General features: G+C 42.8%; 1 protein-coding gene across 6 annotated transcripts in view; it reads right to left on the bottom strand.

Annotated features, from left to right (window-relative positions):
• OTUD7A (OTU deubiquitinase 7A) overlaps positions 1–18,849 on the bottom strand; it is a 298,239-nt gene that overhangs the window by 78,418 nt on the left and 200,972 nt on the right. For all 6 annotated transcript variants that reach the window (XM_075006997.1, XM_075006994.1, XM_075006993.1 and 3 more), the window contains 2 exons: positions 18,100–18,282; positions 6,661–6,879 (listed from right to left, as the gene is read on the bottom strand). In XM_075006997.1, the coding sequence (XP_074863098.1) occupies positions 6,661–6,879; positions 18,100–18,282 (402 nt within the window). The remainder of the gene's footprint in view (positions 1–6,660; positions 6,880–18,099; positions 18,283–18,849) is intronic.

Below are 18,849 nucleotides of genomic sequence, written 5' to 3'. Positions count from 1 at the left end.
AACATCTTTATTAGGGACCTGGATGAAGGGATGGATTGCACTCTCAGCAAATTTGCGGATGACACTAAATTACAGGGACAGGTTGATACACTGGAGGAAAGGAATAGGGTTCAGGGAGACCTAGACAAATAGGAGGATTGAGCCAAAAGAAATCTGATGAGGTTCAACAAGGACAAGTGAAGGACTGGAAAAATCCCAAGCACTGCCACAGGCTGGGAACTGACTGGCTGAACAGCAGTTCTGCAGAAAATGATCTGGAGATTACAGTGGATGAAAAGCGAGATTTGAATCAACAGTGTGCCCTTGTAGCCAAGAAGGCTGACAGCATATGGGGATGCATTAGCAGGAACATTGCCAGCAGTTCTAGGGAAGTGATTATTCCCCTTTACTCTGCACGGGTGAGGCCGCATCTAGAATATAGCATCCAGTTCTGGGTCCCCTAATGCAGAAAGGTTGTGGATGCACTGCAGAGAATGCAGCAGTATGTGACAAAAATGATTAGGGGGCTGGAGCACATGACCTACTAGGGGAGGCTGAGGGATTTGGGCTTATTTAGTCTACACAAAAGGGTGTGGGAGGCGGGATTTGATAGTAGCCTTCAACTACCTGAAGGGGGGGTGCCGTTCTAAAGAGGATGGAGAAGGACAATTCTCAGTGATGACTGATGACAGAATGAGGCGCAGTGGTCTCAAGTTGTGGTGGAAAAGGTCTAGTTTGGATATTAGAAAAGACTATTTCACCTGGTGAGTGGTGAAGCTCCGGAATGGGTTACCTAGGGAGCTGGTAGAACCTCCTTCTCTAGGGGTTTTAAGTCCTGGCTTTACAAAGCCCTGGCTCGGATGCATAGTTAGGATTGATCCTGCTTTCAGCAATGGGTTGGACTTAATGACCTCCTGAGGGCCCTTCTAACCCAATGGTTCCACGATCCTGCGCCAGTCACTTCAACAGCTTAGAGAGACAAGACAGCTTTAAGCATGAAGTCTTCTTGTAGCTGTGTTGACCCCAGAAGGTCAGAGAGCCCAAAGGCTGGTCCGATCAAACACATTACCTGATCCACCTTGCCTCTCAAAACCTGGGACCAATCTAGCTACCAAACCACTACATATTTCTACAGTTTGTAAAGCTGCAGGGTTTGAAATGTAACTGTGTATCCTACATGCACCTGAAAGTTTTTAGATTTGTTCTTCCTGATTATAAATATTTACCTATAAGTACAGACGTAAACAAAATAAAAAAATAGCTTTCCACTATCTCACATTAATCATTCAGTGACCTGTTGTATTTTTCGGACACAGCATTGTGATCATGCAGCGTATCCACAGATACATTATGTCCTTCAGAAAAAGGACTTTCACAGAAGAGTTCTCGCCTTTATTTTAGGGGACATGAAATCCACACCTTAGCAGTGCCTGAGAGGCTATTCATCATTTACTTATGTCCTTGAAGTGCAGCACTGCGCCACGCATGAAGGAACACGTAAAACTGCACTATCAGATTGTGTGTTTCGCTTTGGGCCTGGTGCATAAGGGCTAACAACAGTTACAGAATCCAGCAACTACAATGCAAATGGAAACAAAAATGTTCATAGAATAAAATGAGGCAGGAGAATCTGTCTTGATTAAATTAGCTGCATACACCTTTGACATGTGAGTTGTCATGCAGTGTTTTTCAGCTTTTTAAAATACAGTCTCACAAATACAGACATCAGTTTTTCTAAGAAATTACAGCACTGTCCATCACTGTATGGCAGAGCATTTGTCATTCAAGTTAGAATTAAAATATGCAGGCACGCATTTCTATCTGGCTACTCAGGAAATGCATGCAGAGTTCCCAGAATTATGAATGGGTTTGCTTTTCTCCCTGCACCCTCTTCTGCATAAATCTGTTCCCAGAAAAATAAAACATTGTAGTATTTCCAAAAATACTTTTGGCTTAATGAAGCCTAACTTTTATCAACTGCTTCAAAGCTCAAAGTTCCTGATTTCTGTGGGCTTTACTCTTGAGAGATCAACAACTGTGGTGGGGTGGGCCAGATCTGACAAGCTAGGGCTGGATCCGGCCCATGGGCTCTGCAGGGGGCAGAGGGGAAGGCAGGAAATGGTTCCAGGCTCTGGGGGAATGGCAGCAGAGTGTGGCATAGTGAGGCTTCCCTTGTTGCTCTGCTTGGCCAGAATTCTGGCCAATCAGAGAAGAGGCAGCAGTGCCTGGCACCACTGGGAGAAAAAGCTCCTTGAAGAGGCTTTTCTCCCCCCATTGCCATTTCCCCAGAATGTGGAGGTAAGTGCCCCCCCATTGCCCAGTCCACTCTTGCCCCTTTTTTCTGCCCAAACCCACACTCTGCTCCTGCATCCTCCTGCCTTCCACAGCCCCAACATCACCCTGCTCTGTCACCAGCAAAAATTCTGAGTGCTGGTACTGACTGGATGCTAACCCCGATCCTCCTCGTCGCCTTACCTTACCTAATAACCACAACACCACACAGGACTGCTCGTTCTTTTTGAACTAACAGAAAATGCACCAATATGCAGTTGTCAACTAATGTGCAGACCAGATGATTGGTTCTCAAGTAGCAAACAGAACTAGTTTATGAACCTTTTGTATGATCAGAGTTGTACAAAGACAACATGGTAGGGCTGAGGATCTGGCCTTCTTCCGCAGTTTTCACTCTATTGTACTTAGATGTTACGGACACCACTTACATTGCTAGAAAAGTGTGTATATTTATTAAACATGAATTACATTATATTGGAAATCTGAAACAATGTTTAAATATTATAGAACTAGTACACATACTATTTCATGATTCATTCATCAGATTAATGTCTTTATTAAAATACGGTATATTATTTACTTTAATTATATTTTATCAATTGACTTTCATGGTTGACTTACAAGTCCAAACCAGTAATAAATTAATATTAGGGATTTTGAAGGATGAGATTCCTCATTAGACAAAGTTATAGTCAGTCCATGACAAATATATAAACTTGTTTCTCATATAACATGAGACCAAATTCAAGATGCACTCTAACAGATTAATCATGAAGAAAGACTCAGGAACCCACTACAATGCAGATGTCTCATGAGAATTGGAAGCTTAATTATATGATTAAATCTCACTATATCGCTGTTTGAATGACTGATACAAACCGACTGTGGCCGAATTGTGCACTGAGAACTAGGCAGGTGCCATGGTGCATTGGTAGGTTTTCAGTGCAGGATTGTGACCTAGTAAGTGCCTGGCCTTGCCTTACATCTGCATATATAGTCACAAATCACTAGCCTGAACTTTTAAAGCTTACTTGGAATGATGTGTTTGTTTCTCGAGGGTTCGTTATTTACCTCTTGCCATGGCAACATGGGAAATAATTACTCTTCTGGAGCTTAAAAAACCCAGGAGGACTATTATGTACTTTGTGTACAATGAAGCTTAGTTGTCAGGAAACCACATATATTGAATTATAATGTTAACAATAACAATTTATTGAAAACAAACATAATTCTGGCTCTTTCCATTGTAGAGCAAGTTATTTGTTAAACATTTCCCTCAGATACAGAAAAAATTACATTAATCTAATAACCCATCTAGAAATCATGATTTAGTCTTGTATTGTATGCCTATTGTATTAAGTTGAAGCACACAGTTTTAATAGCGGGTCTAGTCATAATTAATTCCTGTGTTAGCTTAAAGAAGAGGTATAAAATGGAGCTGTGGAAAAGTACGAGCAGCCAACAAATACCACTTGCATCCTGAACAATTAACTGAACCAACATACTGAATGCAATGAGTGAAATGCAACTTTCTTTTTTTAGTATTGTTGCTGTTTTGCACCATACAGAAGGTCTAATTGCAGTGGTCTGATTTCATGGTTGACTAGAGCTGGGGTAATAACTTGAAGAATTATTCACAAATATTTACATGAATAAAAACTGAAATGGAACTTTTACTTCTGTGGTTCACCCAAACCCAAGTTTTTGTTATAACTATTCATGGACCTGCAATGCAAAATTCAGGTCTGGATTTCAACATTGCCCATCCAAACATCAGTGGTGTTCATATTCAGGGCTTTGCTCATTACTTGGTCATCTGTTATGTGAAATTTAGATCCATGTTTGGATCTGGATATTATATACCTCCTAGTCCTAGGGGGTATAAATTGGATTTGGGGTTCCAGCTCATTCCATCTGTAACCAATAAATATATTAAATAAAAATATAACATTTAAAATATATCACTGCAAATCAATATAAAGTATTTTGCATTAGGAAAAATGTTTATTATATTATGCAAAAGATGCTGTATCAACAGAAGACAGTATTGCTAAATGCCGATATAAGGCTTTCTTAAGGTCAAGGCTTTATCACATGCAATTTCTCTTGATTTCCGGAAGTAGTTTTCTTCTAATGTACCTGTTAGCAGAATCAATTAACTCCATATTTTAGCAGATGGCTTACTATACATTTTGTTGAATGACGTGACACATGGACAATCCTCCCCCCATAAAACTGAGATGTAAGCAAATCAAGTGTAATAAAATTTTCATTGTAGGGGAGGAAGAAAAAAAATTACATTGTTTCTGATACAATGGCCTTAAATTCTGGGGCAAATTCTGCCCAAATGACAAAATGTGTTCCAAAATTACAATGCTTTGATGTAAAATTAAGGAAAGATAACAGACCTAGCAGCAATGAGTACTGCTAATGTTCTATGTATGCCAGCGTAGAAAGACCATGCTTGAGAAAGCACTTCTCTTATTGTGGCTAGTGAAGCAATTTATTTGGAAGCTCATTAGAGCCCAAGAATGACACAAAGCGCGGTTTGTGTGTATGTGTATATTTGATGTAAGAAATGCAGGGATCTCATATAAGCAGCATGGTCTTTGGGGCTCCCTGAGGTTTGCAGCTATGCCCACTCACTCTCAAATTATGACCTTCACAAGTCACCAGCAGAGCCAAGATTGAAATGCTGGTTGTCTCTTAACAGGACATAGCTAGTTTTAAATTCAATTCTACATGCAATTTATAATGTAGATTTGATAAGGGGCTAACTAATATTTATTTACACCCCCACTCCCATAGTGAGATGACTGCCCCACTCCTGGAGGAGAAAGGCTTAAACCCACCCCAGGGAAGGGCCTGAGGCCATGGAGCCAGCAGCTCAGGCAATTAGCTGCCAACTGGGGCCCAGCTGGGGCTTTATAAGTAGTGATGCCAGCAGAGGAAGAGAGAAGGCTCTGTCTAACTGTGGAGCAGGAAGGACCTAGCTGCCAGGAAGCAACAGGGGCTTCCTCACACACAGTGGGGCTGGGGAAGAAGCAGACAGGGCTGGGAAACTCTGGCCAGGAGATTCCCAGGCTGAGGCCTTGCTCTCAAGGCCTGAGGGTACTAGGACTGCTGGGAGGCAAACAGGACAGCAGAAGCTCCACAACCCCTTGCCAATGACGAGTTGTCATTTCAAACTGCAGTTTGCTGCAGAGTTAAGGGACTAGATGATGACTGGTCACTGAGGCAAGTCTGGTATAGGGTTTGGGTTAGGTGGAGAGGACCCCAGAGAATGGCAGCACTGCAGCAGGGCAGTATCCCAAGGGAAAGGCACTGTATTCTGGGAGGACCGTGTATGCTGATATAGGTAGAACAGAAGGCAGGTAAGAGTGGGCGACATCCTGACCAGAAGAGGGCTCTCCACATGCTGTAGCGCTAGTTCATAAGTGACCAGCAGGAGGCACTGCAGCTGTGAGTCACACCTGGTACACCCCCATACACTCAAAATAAATACCTAGTTTATACTTCATCTCATTTTTATAGCTCAAAGCAAATAAACATCATTGTCCCCATTCTATAGAGGGGGAAGTTGAGCCACAAGAATTGTGCTATAAATGGTCCCAAACTCCACTGGCTGATGCCATTCAATGGCTACGTCTACATGAGCCCCAAACTTCGAAATGGCCACTTCGAAGTTTACTAATGAAGCGCTGAAATGCATATTCAGTGCTTCATTAGCATGCGGGCGGCCGCGGCACTTCGAAATTGACGCGGCTTGCCGCCGCGCGTGTCGTCCCGATGGGGCTCCTTTTCGAAAGGACCCCGCCTACTTCGAAGTCCCCTTATTCCCATGAGCTGATGGGAATAAGGGGACTTCGAAGTAGGCGGGGTCCTTTCGAAAAGGAGCCCCATCTGGACGAGCCGCGCGGCGGCAAGGTGCGTCAATTTCGAAGTGCCGCGGTCGCCCGCATGCTAATGAAGCGCTGAATATGCATTTCAGCGCTTCCTTAGTAAACTTTGAATTGGTCATTTGCGTGGCCATTTCGAAGTTTGAGGCTCGTGTAGACACAGCCAATGAGTTACAACATTCTCTTCTCTTACCCTCCACCTGATCAGCCTAATTCTCTGGGCCCATCATCCGGCTTCCCCTCCTCTTCCTCCTCTCCTCTTTTCTACCTCAGTTTCCCTGTTTTACTAAACCAATCTGCCACTAATTACTGCATTGCCTGAAAGATGGGGCAGGGACCTGTGTGTGATATCCCGAATAACACAGTACTTGTTTTTGCTTGCTCACATTTATTTCTGGTGCAGGATGTGCCAGATTCACTAATGAAGTGTGATCAAGGAATGTTCAAGTGTCAGATCACGCAACTGCTGCTATGCAGAGCATTCACTCACCTGCTTGCTCCAAAGCGACCATTGTTGCCTGTTCAATTAAGTCACGTTCAATGAAGCTTCTGAAATCTTCACTGTAGACGCTAAGATCTGGTAGCTGGAATGTGTATATAGGCATCTCCAAAGGAAACTGCTCATTGTTGCATTCATTTGCTACATGTGATCGAGCCAAGGAGACTATGGCTGAGCTGGCATGAGAAATACCTCTTGAGAGTCGCTTTTCTGTAAAGGAACCCGAGACAGATTGAGGAAAGTAAGAACACTGCAACAACAGTCACAATTTTATAATACTTTCATCATCTTAACAATAGACAAATGGAAGGCAACTGTGCAATTGACATGAGTCCTGAAAGAATGCCCCCCACCCCCGTCTTTTCCTATGATAAGATTTTAGCAACCACTGAACTCAACCCCAGTTTACCTCCATTTTCTTTATTTGAGGACTTACTAATTACTAATTATTATTATTATTATTGTAATCCTCGAGGCACTGAGACCACTGACAAGGGAGAGTGAAATCTCTGCTCTACAGCCTTGGCTGAAAGCTAGCTAGGTTTTAGCTCATGTAGTAGAGCACATGGCTTTAGCCCCCCAGGTCACAGATTCATTCCTTCCTGCCAACAAACCAGGTCTGTCAGACTTACCTCATTTATTATTATTACCACCATTTTGCTGGGCACTGTCAAACATAAGAGAACATGTAGTTCCTGCCCTGAAGTTGTGCACACAACAGACGGATATGGCTCTGCAGAACTGGGTTTTGGAGATCTATGCACCTAAAGATTTATTTGAAGAAATATATACTAGTAGACTGTGCCAGGCCATGACTATTAAATATTTCAACACCCTATGTTTGGTTGATTTGTTATGGACCAAATGGAATTCAGCACATAGCAACCATCTCACACCAATCCAAACATCAAACGTGCCACATTCTTCTTTAATCTGAAGAAGTCTACTCAGAAGTAATCTCAACAGCATTATTCTGATATAAAGACAAGTTGTCTTTTACTGCCCTGATAGTAGGAATAACAGGCTGTTCATAAAGAATATTGCTAGCCTGTATTAAGGGAGAACCTTATTTTATAAAAACAAAAACAAACTAACAAAAAAAACCCTTTGGGACCCTTTGTCCTATTTTACTATAAATCCTTATTCAAATTCAGTGTAGTCAAGTGTAAGCTAATGCAGACTGAATGGAACAGTTTTAAGAACTCATAAGTGTTGCTAGTGTTAAGAAAGGGCCAGATGTTGTTATGACAGAGCAGTGAAAACTTCTACTTAATGTAGAGTGGAGAGGTCAGTAAGGCTGACAAATTATAGGGGTCTACAGAGAATGGGCTAGAAAGTAAAACTGATGATATTATGCTGCCGGTATTATAGGTGGGTGACACACCCTCGCCAGGAACTCTCTGTTCAGTTCCAGTAACCATATCTCCAAAAAGACAGAAATAGAACAAGTGCAAAAATGGGAGGGGAGGGAGAGATTAGAGGCATGGAAAAAAATCTTCTGCATGAGAAGATATTGAAAAGATGGAGACAGTTGAGGGAGGAAATGAACAAGAAGGGAACTGACAGTGTTCTAGAAAATGATGAATGAATGAGAGAGGGTCAGGATCAGGCACTAATTTACCTCTCTCAATTCACGCACGAAGAGTTATTTGATAAAACTGATAAAAGGGCTATTTTTAAAAATAGAACAGAGGGCATTGGTGGAACGAACAGCCATAAACATCATGCCCATAAAACATCATAGCCATACCCCTTTCGTAATGAGGATCTGCCCTGAACACAAGCAGCTGTCAGCAATTATATTTGGCTGTGGACTCCCAACCTTCCCCAACCTTAACCTGCAACCAGGCTTCACACATTCACAGATTCCTTCCTTGGTACCAGACAAAAATATACCCACTTCCCAGATGGAAAATGTGAGTATTCTGTAAGATGTGTCTGGATGTGAAACTACCAACCCCCCTTGTGTATGTATGAATCTAGCCACCTCCTTATTTGCATACCTCCTGCTCTTAGCACCAGAGACTTTACTGTTCCCTGCCACCTCCTGGGTTGTGACACATCAGACCAAATAATTGCCACTTCCCTCACTGAAAATCCTGAATCTGCCACAATCCCTTTTCAAGACAACCGCTTTACACCTTTCTACACTATTTTTGCCTAGGTGAACAATAATCACACCAAGGACCTGTTCCCAATCTGCCAAAGAATGCACGAGGGGCACTGACAGATCTCAGAGCATGCCCCTCCCTTACTCCCTGCAGAGTGCCCCTCCACCCAAGCCAACTCAGAGATACACCACTAAAGAGGCGCAGAAGTGAACTTGTGGGCCAAATGCACAGTATTATGCCCACCCATTCAGTCATCAGCTCGTGGGCTTGTTCACCAGATCCTGAAGGAAGGAGGAAATTCCATGAGTTTAGCTCATAAACCATGGAATTACACTCTTTGGGGAGCTGCAACGTCTTATACATTTGAATGCTATATCAAGAGGCTCAGCTTTTTAGGCTCCCATTCCAAGCTGTGAGGTGGATATAGCCAGTGCAGGCCTGAGCGCATTCACCAGGGGAGCCTCAACAGTCTGCATTTTTTGACATTGCCTTGAACTGAAATTTCACTCTGCTAGATAACTCCCTGGCCCACGGAGAAAGAGTAGCACCTACGCAAGGCTGACTGCTCCATGACTGGGCAAATCCCTGCCTCTCCCCTGGCCTTGTGACTCTCCTTGATGTCCCTTAATTCATTGCTGACATGGAATCAGGAAATCAGCTGCCTTCCTGAAGATCCCCCATTGCAAAGCCCCATCTAAATCCTTCCCCACTGAACACTGTATTAGCTCTGAGAGTAATGTAGCTCTGTCCCAGCCACCTCTTTAGACAGGCCCAAGTTCCCAGTACAAACCTGGATGTTCAAGGGGCTTGTTGTGTTGCACAGAACAAAAGCAGTCAGTGCAGAATCAGAGTTCTCAGTGGTCTCACTGCAACTGAATGGGCTCCTTGCTGGTTCCCTGTATCAAGTCTCAAATTCTGCCCACTTGGCTTCCCCAGGCCAAGGACATGTTTCTGTGGGTGTGGTGGTGGTGGGAGGGAAGTAGTTACACTCCTTTGAGTCCTGCCTCTGCTGCTGTTGCCCTTTTTGCCTCTTCTATGGTTCTGGGACAAGTCTGATTTCAGCCCATCCTTGCTGGAACCCTGCTGATCACCTTGAGGTTCTGCAGCCCCCAATACCAGATGGTGGGTCCTCATGGTCATCTGTAACCTCAGCAGCTACTTCTGCCACCTACTTGTCAGCTGCTGGGGGACTGATAAAAGCCTAGTGTTCCACAGGCCATGTGTGTGTGCGCACGTGTCCTCCTCTTGTGGTCTGAGATGCTGGCTCAGCAATCTCATCCAATTACTACCCATTCCCCATCTCCTCCTGTGTGTTATGTACCCTAACCTACACCCTCATCTATGTGTTCTCTTTTCCTCTCCCCGTGACATGATCATCTGAAGCTGCTGCTTTTGTTACCGTCTCCCTAGAAGAAACCCACCACTTCTGTGAGATAATGCCACTGGCCTGATATAGGCAAAAAAGAGCTTCCCTAGCACAGGCATGGGTGTAACCCCTCCACCCACTTTTAGCAGTCTAATGGAAGGGCAGCATCCCCAACTCCTATGCAGGCTTTTCGTGCTACTCTTCCAGTCTTCATAAGTAAATTTTTCCTCTTTCTTCAACTAGTAGCATGGGAAGTCTTCAAAAGTGGAAATGACCCTTTTCTTCCAACTAGCCAGTGAAGTAACCACTGCATAAAGTTGCAGTGAGCTCATTATAGGATTTTCTTCATCTACCTTAATATGGGGCACCACCAAAAATAGGATGCTGGACTCTGTGGACCTCTAGTCTGACCTGGAATGGAAATTCTTAGGTTCACCTGGAGCATGCTACAGTGGGTATTAAGAAAAAAAATATTTTCCAGAATTTGCTGGAACATCTTGTTTGTTAGCATATTATAGCAACAGGTGTTGAAAGTTAAGTCTTAACTTCCTAAGGCCTGTTTTTGCATATAAGCCATCCAAATACAAATGACAAAGAACACGACCTTAATAATAAAAAGAAGAAAAACAACTCTAAAATGTGCTTGTCACTTTTAATGTTAAAGCCATTAACTGTGAGGGAACACACTGCTTGATATATTAAAAATACCTAATATTCTTTTGACAATACATGTTTAATAAGTTATGTACTGTTGCAGTGATAGTTCTGGGCTGTTAGTGCCTCTCTTTATTATCTGATATGTATAAATTTGTGAAGATATGTACTGTAAAGCCAATTATTTTCCCTACATTTATTATTGTTTGATATGTGACGAGATGTATCTTTGGATAGTCTACACTCTTATATAAAATGGGTTATGGACTCCAGAAAATATAATTTCTGAGATACTTCAATTCTTATGGATTCCTAAACAAAGTGCACAATGCAAGCATTTTTTCCTGGTTTTAGTAACAAGATTTCACTACCCGGTCATTATTATTGCTTTGTGCAACGCCCCTGTTTAATCAGAGATGTTTTCTACGATCAGAATTCCCACTGGGTGACTGGAAAATACATGCCTAGGTTGGACTCTATATTCCATCTCCCTACCTATTGAAGATTTCCCCCTACACCACAGTTTTAAACCACTTTAAGCAATAGGGCTTCTATCATTGATTTTGGGAGACAATTCTATAAGTAGGCAGACCCCTCCAATGGCAAATTTCCCTTAATGGCCAATATAATTTTTCCTTTCTTTAGTTTCCACCCATTATTCCAGTTGATATACTTGGGCCAGCAATTACTCTGGGCTGCTGTATTCTTAGTGCAGGGCAGAAGAGGAGCTGTCCATGATTGGTTCTTGTTTCCCAAACGGAGCAGCTCCCTCAACTGTCAGATACTTTCCAGACCCAGAGCTTTGACAGGGGAGGGGCATGTGCTTACAGGGCAGCAGAGATCAAAACACTGAGCAGAGCCATTAGGGTGTGCACTGTGGGATACTGGCGGATGCCAGTTCTGTCAACAGAACAAAGAGCAAGTCCATACTAGCTCTTTCTTGATAATAAAGAAATGGGGAAAGAAGAAAGGGTGGAAAATTTTTGCTGCTGAAACTGGGTGTTTTTCTCCAACCGAAGTCACATTGCAGTAAGAACGCTCTCACTGTTTTGTCACCAAAAGGCAGTTTTAGGCAAAAATTTGGAAGTGTAGGCATACCCTGACTGCCCCATGGCAACTTATCCAGCCTCTCAACCTCAGTATTGCTTGTAGCAAGGACAGCAATAAATTGGTTACCTATTTACATCAGTTTTGGGACCAGATCTATAGGGACCAAAAGATGCAGGATGGGGCCTAGTGGATTTATTATAAAGTGCCTAGGTGAGTTAGGTACCTAACTCCCATTGATTTTCAATTAGAGTTGGACTTCTAACCTACTTAGGCATTTTGTAAATGCCATTGGGTTTTCTCTATTTGCACCTTCAGATGCCCAAATCTTTGTAAACGGGGCCCTTAGTGATCAGACCATGAACAGGCCAAATGCTGTAAATAAGAAATATGACTACACTATATGAGCCTAACTGTGCCTTCTGACATGCTCACACAAATCCTATACACATAAATGCAGATGTATGGATATATCTCACAGCATTTCTATTGTATTTCATCCCCAGAACTCAAATTATTTTGTAGATAGGACAGGCATTTCTGCTGTAGTCGTCTTGGTATCAGTATATCGCAGATACACAGTGGGTGAGATAATGTCTTTTCTTGGACTAACCTTTGTTGTTGAGAAAGAAGCTTTCACACTTACACAGAGCACTTCTTCTGGCCTAGCTTCAGTGGTAGATACCAACAGCCCTGAGGAAGAGCTCTGCATAAACTCAAAAGCTTATCTCTCTCAGCAACAGAAGCTGTTCCAATAAATGATATCACCTTACCCATCTTGTCACTTTTATAGATAATAGCAAATTAACATTTACAAAATTTTATTATGGCTAAAGATGGTCAAAATATTTCTGATTATGAAACCTCAGTAACGATCTTCAGCAAGTTTTGAACACTGAGGAAAAAAGGGGAAAAAGTCTGGGGAAATTTTTGTTGCTTTCTTCCCCTTACACTTTTTAGCCAACACTATTTCCACTCCCACTTGTAAATAGAGGAACTGAAGTATAGGACAGGACACATGAATTGTTCGAGGAACACACGGAGTGGTGATAAAGTTACTGTGAGCCCTGGCATCCTAACCATAATTTTTTCACCACTCAAGGTGTTTCTAGAGCAAGTCACATAACCTGTTTAGGCATGTTACTAAAAGCAGGCCACTGCTTACAGCAAAAATAAATGGCCACTCCAATGTCCAACAAGTGATTCATCAACATCAGTTTTAAAATAGTGGCCCAAGTCCTCAGAGGATGTAAACTGACATAGTTAATTGACTTCTAGCTACTTAGGTGCTAATTTTGCTTTGTTACCTCTCATTCGTCCAGCACTTTAGACTGGGACAAACTGGTCTTACAGTTCCCTCCTTTGATCCTTTCAGAGCCTTGTTTTGATCAGCACCTACTCACTAAGGCAAGGCTGCTTCCAGAGATCTTCAGTGCTGCTCACTAAATTAGGAGTAGTAACGGCCATACTGCTCCCTCTCCACACCCCTGCAGCTTCAGATGGGATGGGGGACTATTTGTCTGAGCCAGCAGGGGAAAGAAAACCTTTGCTCTCCTTCAAGGGCTGCCACTCTGTCCCCATCTTTGTGGGCTTGAGGAGAGGGGAAGTGTGTAATTTGCATCAGTGTTGAGCCCCTGGCACCACTTGATCTGGAGGTTCCTCCTCCCAGCACTGCGCAGTTTGCTGCATCTGTTTCCAGAGCTGAAAAAGTGGGTCTGCCCCACAAAAACTCATCACCTAATAAATTATTTTGTTAATCTTTAAAGTGCTACAGGACTGCATCAATTATGGAAGTCAAAAACTCATTTGAGCCCAGGCATCTACTTCTTGGAGGTCTGGCACCTCTTGCATTACCAATTAAGTGCTGAAGAGGGACATGGGACAGTGGTCCCTGTGACTGATCAGTTGGACAGAAGGTGGAGTATCAGCCTATTGCCTCCCTGGTGCTCAAGGGAGGGCTTGTAAGCACTTTGCCCTGCCCAAAGGTGCATTCTGCACTGAGGAGAAAAGTGCTGCCTCCTTGGGATTAGAAAATGACCGGGGATCTTGGTTCTTGTTGGGGGCTTACACTCAGTATCTTTTGGGGCTGAGAAGGAATTTTTATCACCCTGCCAGAAAGGACTGCACAAGCTGGGACTTGTCAGTGTTCTATTGGTAGCTCAAAGACCCAGTGGATTGGTTAGCTTGTAAAATTCAGTTTGTTGCAACTTTGTGGGCAGCCAGTGTAGTCATTCAATAAACGGTCTAGTTCTCTGATCAACCTGAACTGGAAGCAGATTAGGAGAAGGTATTTCCTAGAGGTTGGTCATGGGGTAAGGGCATCTACCACCTGGAACAGTAAAGAGATAACCAGGTTTTCCCTTCCCTTAACCCTCATACAAAGGGAGGGCAAGAGGAGCTGCCAGTAACAGCCCCCAAAATAGATTACAGATGAAGAACAGACTGTGCAGGACAGCTCATAGTTACTTAATTAAGTCATAGCTATTTAAAGTGGTGTTCTCCTCCATCCTTCCTATGGAAGGAAGGGGTCTGGGAAGGGATTGCTGAATCACCGAGGTAAATGCCTGGCTGTGTAGATGGTGTCGCAGAGAAGGATTTGATTTCTTTGACCATGGGATTCTGTTTCAGGAACAAGGACTGCTAGGAAGAGATGGGATCCACCTAACGAAGAAAGAGCATCTTTGCGGGCAGGCTTGCAAACCTAGTCAGGAGAGCTTTAAACTAGGTTCATCGGGGGATGGTGACACTAGCCCTGAGGTAAGTGGGGAAGGAGTAGGGTACAACAAAATAGGATTCCTAGGTGAAGAGGAGAAAGTGGTCCAATCAGCCACTTCTCTGAACTGCTTGTACACAAATGCAAGAAGCCTGGGAAACAAACAGGAGGAACTAGAGGCCCTGGCACAGCCTAAGAAGTATGAAGTGGTTGGAATAATGGAGACTTGGTGGGATGACTCGCGTAACTGGAGCACGGTCACGGACGAGCATAAACTGTTTAGGAAGGGCAGGCAGGGGAGCAAAGGAGAAGTTTTTGGAGAATGTTGGGGATAACTTCCTGGTACAAGTGCTGATGGAACTGACCAGGGGCCATGCACAACTTGACTTGCTGCTCACAAACAGGGAAGAACTAGTAGGAGAAATAGAAGTTGATGGCAATTTGGGTGGCAGTGACCATGAGATGGTAGATTTCAGGATCCTTATGAAAGGAAGAAAGATGAGCAGTAATATACAGACCCTTGATTTCAAAAGAGCAGACTTGGACCCCCTGAGGGTACTGATGGGCAGAATCCCCTGGGAAACAAAGATGAAGGGGAAAGGAGTTCAGGAGAACCGGCAGTATTTTAAAGAAGTCTTATTGAAGGCACAGGAACAAACAATCCTGCTGCATAGTGAGAAACACAAATATGGCAGGCAACCAGCTTGGCTTAACAGGGAAATCCTTGGTCAGCTTAAACTCAAAAAGGATGTGTGTAAGAAGTGGAAACTTGGACAGATGACTAAGGAGGAGTCTAAATATATGGCTGGAAAAGGCTGGGCAGTAATTAGGACAGCAAAGGCACAATTGGAACTGCAGATGGCAAGGGACATGAAGGGTAAACAAGAAGGGTTTCTACAGGTATGTTAACAATAAGAGGGTTATCAGGGAAGGTGTGGGGCTGTTACTGGATGAGAGAGGTAACCTAGTGACAGATGATGTAAGAAAAGCTGAAATACTCAATGCTTTTTTTGCCTCAGTCTTCACAGACAAGGACAGCTCCCACACTAAGGTACTAGATAATGCACTAGGGGAAGGTGGAGGACAACCATCTGTGCAGAAGGAACGATTTAAGAGCTACTTAGAAAAACTAGCTGTACACAAATCCATGAGTCTGGATTTAATGCACTCAAGAGTACTGAGGGAACTGGCAGATGTCATTGCCAAGCCTTTGACCATTATCTTTGAAGACTCATGGAGATCGGGAGAGATTCCAGATGATTGGAAAAAGGCAAATGTAGTGCCCATCTTTAAAAAAAGGAAAGGACAATCCAGAGAACTATAGACCGGAAAATAATGGAAGGGATCCTCAAGGAATCCATTTTGGAGCATTTGGAAGAAGGGACAGTGATCAAAAGTAGTCAACATGGATTCACCAAGGGCAAGTCCTGCCTGACCAATCTGATTAGCTTCTAAGATGAGGTAACTGGTTCTGTGGACATGGAGAAATCAGTGGATCTGATATACCTTAACCTCAATAAAGCTTTTGATACAGCCTCTTACAACATTTTTGCCCATAAGTTAAGGAAGTATGGATTGTATACATGGACCATAAGATGGATAGAAAGCTGGCCTGACGGTCGGGCTTAGTGGGTAGTGGTCAATGGCTCAATATCTGGATGATGGTCAGTTTCAAGTGGATTACCCAAGGCTTGGTTCTGGGGCTGGTGTTGTTCAACATCTTCATAATGACCTGGATGAGAGACTGGATTGCACCCTCAGTAAGTTTGCGGATCACACCAAACTGGAGGAGGAGAGGTAGATACATTGGAGGGTAGAGATAGGATCCAGAGTGACCTGGATAAATTGGAGGATTGGGCCAAAAGAAATCTGATGCGGTTCAACAAGGAGAAGTGTAGAGTCCTGCACTTAGGACAGACGAATCCCAAGCATTATTATAGGCTGGGGACTGACTGGCTAAGCAGCAGTACAGTGGAAAGAGACCTAGGGATTACAGTGTATGAAAGGCTGGATATGAGTAAACAGTGTGCCCTTGTAGCCAAGAAGGCTAATGACATATTTGGGTGCATTAGGAGGGGCATTTCAAGCAGATCTAGAGAGGCTGTTGTTCCCCTCTATTCAGCACTGGTGAGACCACATCTGGAGTACTGCATCCAATTTTTGTGCCCCCGAGTATAAAAGGATGTGGATGTGCTGGAGCAGGTTCAACAAAGGGCAACAAAAATATGAAGGGGCTGGAGCACATGATCTACGAGGAGAGGCTGAGGGATTTGGGCTTATTTAGTTCGCAGAAGAGAAGACTGAGGGGTGATTTAATAGCAGCCTTCAACTTCCTGAAGGGGTGCTCTAAGGGGGACGAAGCGAAACTGTTCTCAGGGGTGACAGATAGCAGAACAAGGGATAATGGTCTGAAGTTACAGAAGGAGAGGAGTAAGCTGGATATTAGTAAAAACCACTTCACTAGGAGGATGGTGAAGCACTGGAATGTGCTGCTTAGGAGGGTGGTGGAATCTCCATACCTGGATGTTTTTAAGTCCCGGCTTGACATAGTCATGGCTGGGATGACTTATTTTGGGTTGATCCTGCTTGGGGCAGGGGGCTGGACTTGATGACCTTTTGAGGTCCCTTCCAGCTCTATGATTCTATGAAAGTCAAATTCTTATTTAATCTTTTTTCCTGTTGGTTCAGGGACAAATTGTTGAGAAACAGAAAAGAATTATTTTTCCTTCCAACACTCCTCATGTACAAGAATGCACAACCAATGTGGCACTCTTGGGGATAGACCCTCAACTAACAGGACTCAAGTTTATATGGATTTCATGACAACAAGTTCCTGTCAGGTCACTAGATAGTTTTTTTTTTGGTAATGTAAGCAGCTGGCACACTATAGATAAAACTTAAATGTGGGCCTCTCTTCACATTGAATTCAACAAAGAGTAAACATATTACAACAGTCAGATTTGAATACAAAAAATAAATCCTAATGCTTAAAATCTGTAATGGAAACCAACAGCTGTAACTAAAACTGTTTCCTTGTCTTTCTTTTTTCTCTCCTTTGATAGAATTAATATTTCAATATAACATTTCTGTGGGGGTGGAATCAAGAGAATATGAAATTTTCATGAGAAATTTACTTTAACAGATCTCTCATCCAATGCCACCTTTATCTTTTAATAATGAAGTAGTCAATGATTGAAATGATGGAACTTTCTCTGGACTCACAAATACTGGGAAATTAGACACGGGAATGGTCTGAAGCTTCATCTAGCCCATGCCTCTTGTAGTTAATGTAATACTGTTTCTAAAAAAACTAAATCTGAATGCTTCAATTACACCTTAAATTCTATGAACTCAGGCAAAAATCAATTGGAGTGAAAAACATGGAATACAGGGTCCAACCCCTCAGCATTTCCATAACATTAATGACAATAACATAATTTATCTGGTGGCAGAAAGTTTACTTTTTACTGCCTGCATAATATACTTTCATTATCCAAAAAGCTATTTGTCCGCAACGGCTTTCAAGTATCTGCATTTACCTTGAGCAATGTCATCCTGTTTCTGCAGACTTGGTCGTTCAGTCTTGTTCACCTGTTGGGGCAGGTCTCTTTCCTGCTCCTTGTAGTACTTCCCTTCATTAAACACCTGTGGCAGGTTGGCTGTGTGTACCTGTCGGAGTTGCTCATAGTCACTCAGAGCAGCAGTCAAATCCCAGTTTTTGCCTGCCAAAGATGGAAGGTTTTATTTTGTTAGCACTTTATAGCTGTGTTTGTCAGCACTAAGAAAAACAAACTGGCATTTATTTTAGGGACACAAGTCATATAGTTGAAAATGGATGTAACTCTGAATAAAATATTAGAGAATCAACTATAATTGGGGAATCAACAAACCATGTGCACTTCAGATGATATATAGATCGATATTGGCACTTCACCAACTGCTGAATCCTGTACTATTTTTGCTTATGTTATCTATCTAGTTAAGGCTCAATTCTACAAATACCACTGAGCCTCCTTACTTCAGTGATTTTGTTGCTAGGATAAGGCCTTTAGACCGTAGTCTTTAAGTGGAAAGTTGTCCATAAAGTGCCTCCCATCATTTAGGGTTATTCAACCTCCTTCTCTCTCTTATTTAGTATATAAATCCATCTATTATAAATATGGTGTGTTGTCCATTTATTCAATATACTTTACTGTCATAAAGTCACACTTAAAAGATATTTGTGTATATATTTTGCCATGTAAACTAGTACAATTTTGGCTGAAGGGAGTGAAAGATCACAAAGTGTG

The sequence above is a fragment of the Carettochelys insculpta genome, chromosome 12 (genome assembly GCF_033958435.1).
Source record: "Carettochelys insculpta isolate YL-2023 chromosome 12, ASM3395843v1, whole genome shotgun sequence".
Classification (NCBI taxonomy): Eukaryota; Metazoa; Chordata; order Testudines; family Carettochelyidae; genus Carettochelys; species Carettochelys insculpta.
The sequence above is the reverse complement of the archived record's forward strand: the minus strand, read 5'-3'. Positions and strand labels throughout refer to the sequence as shown.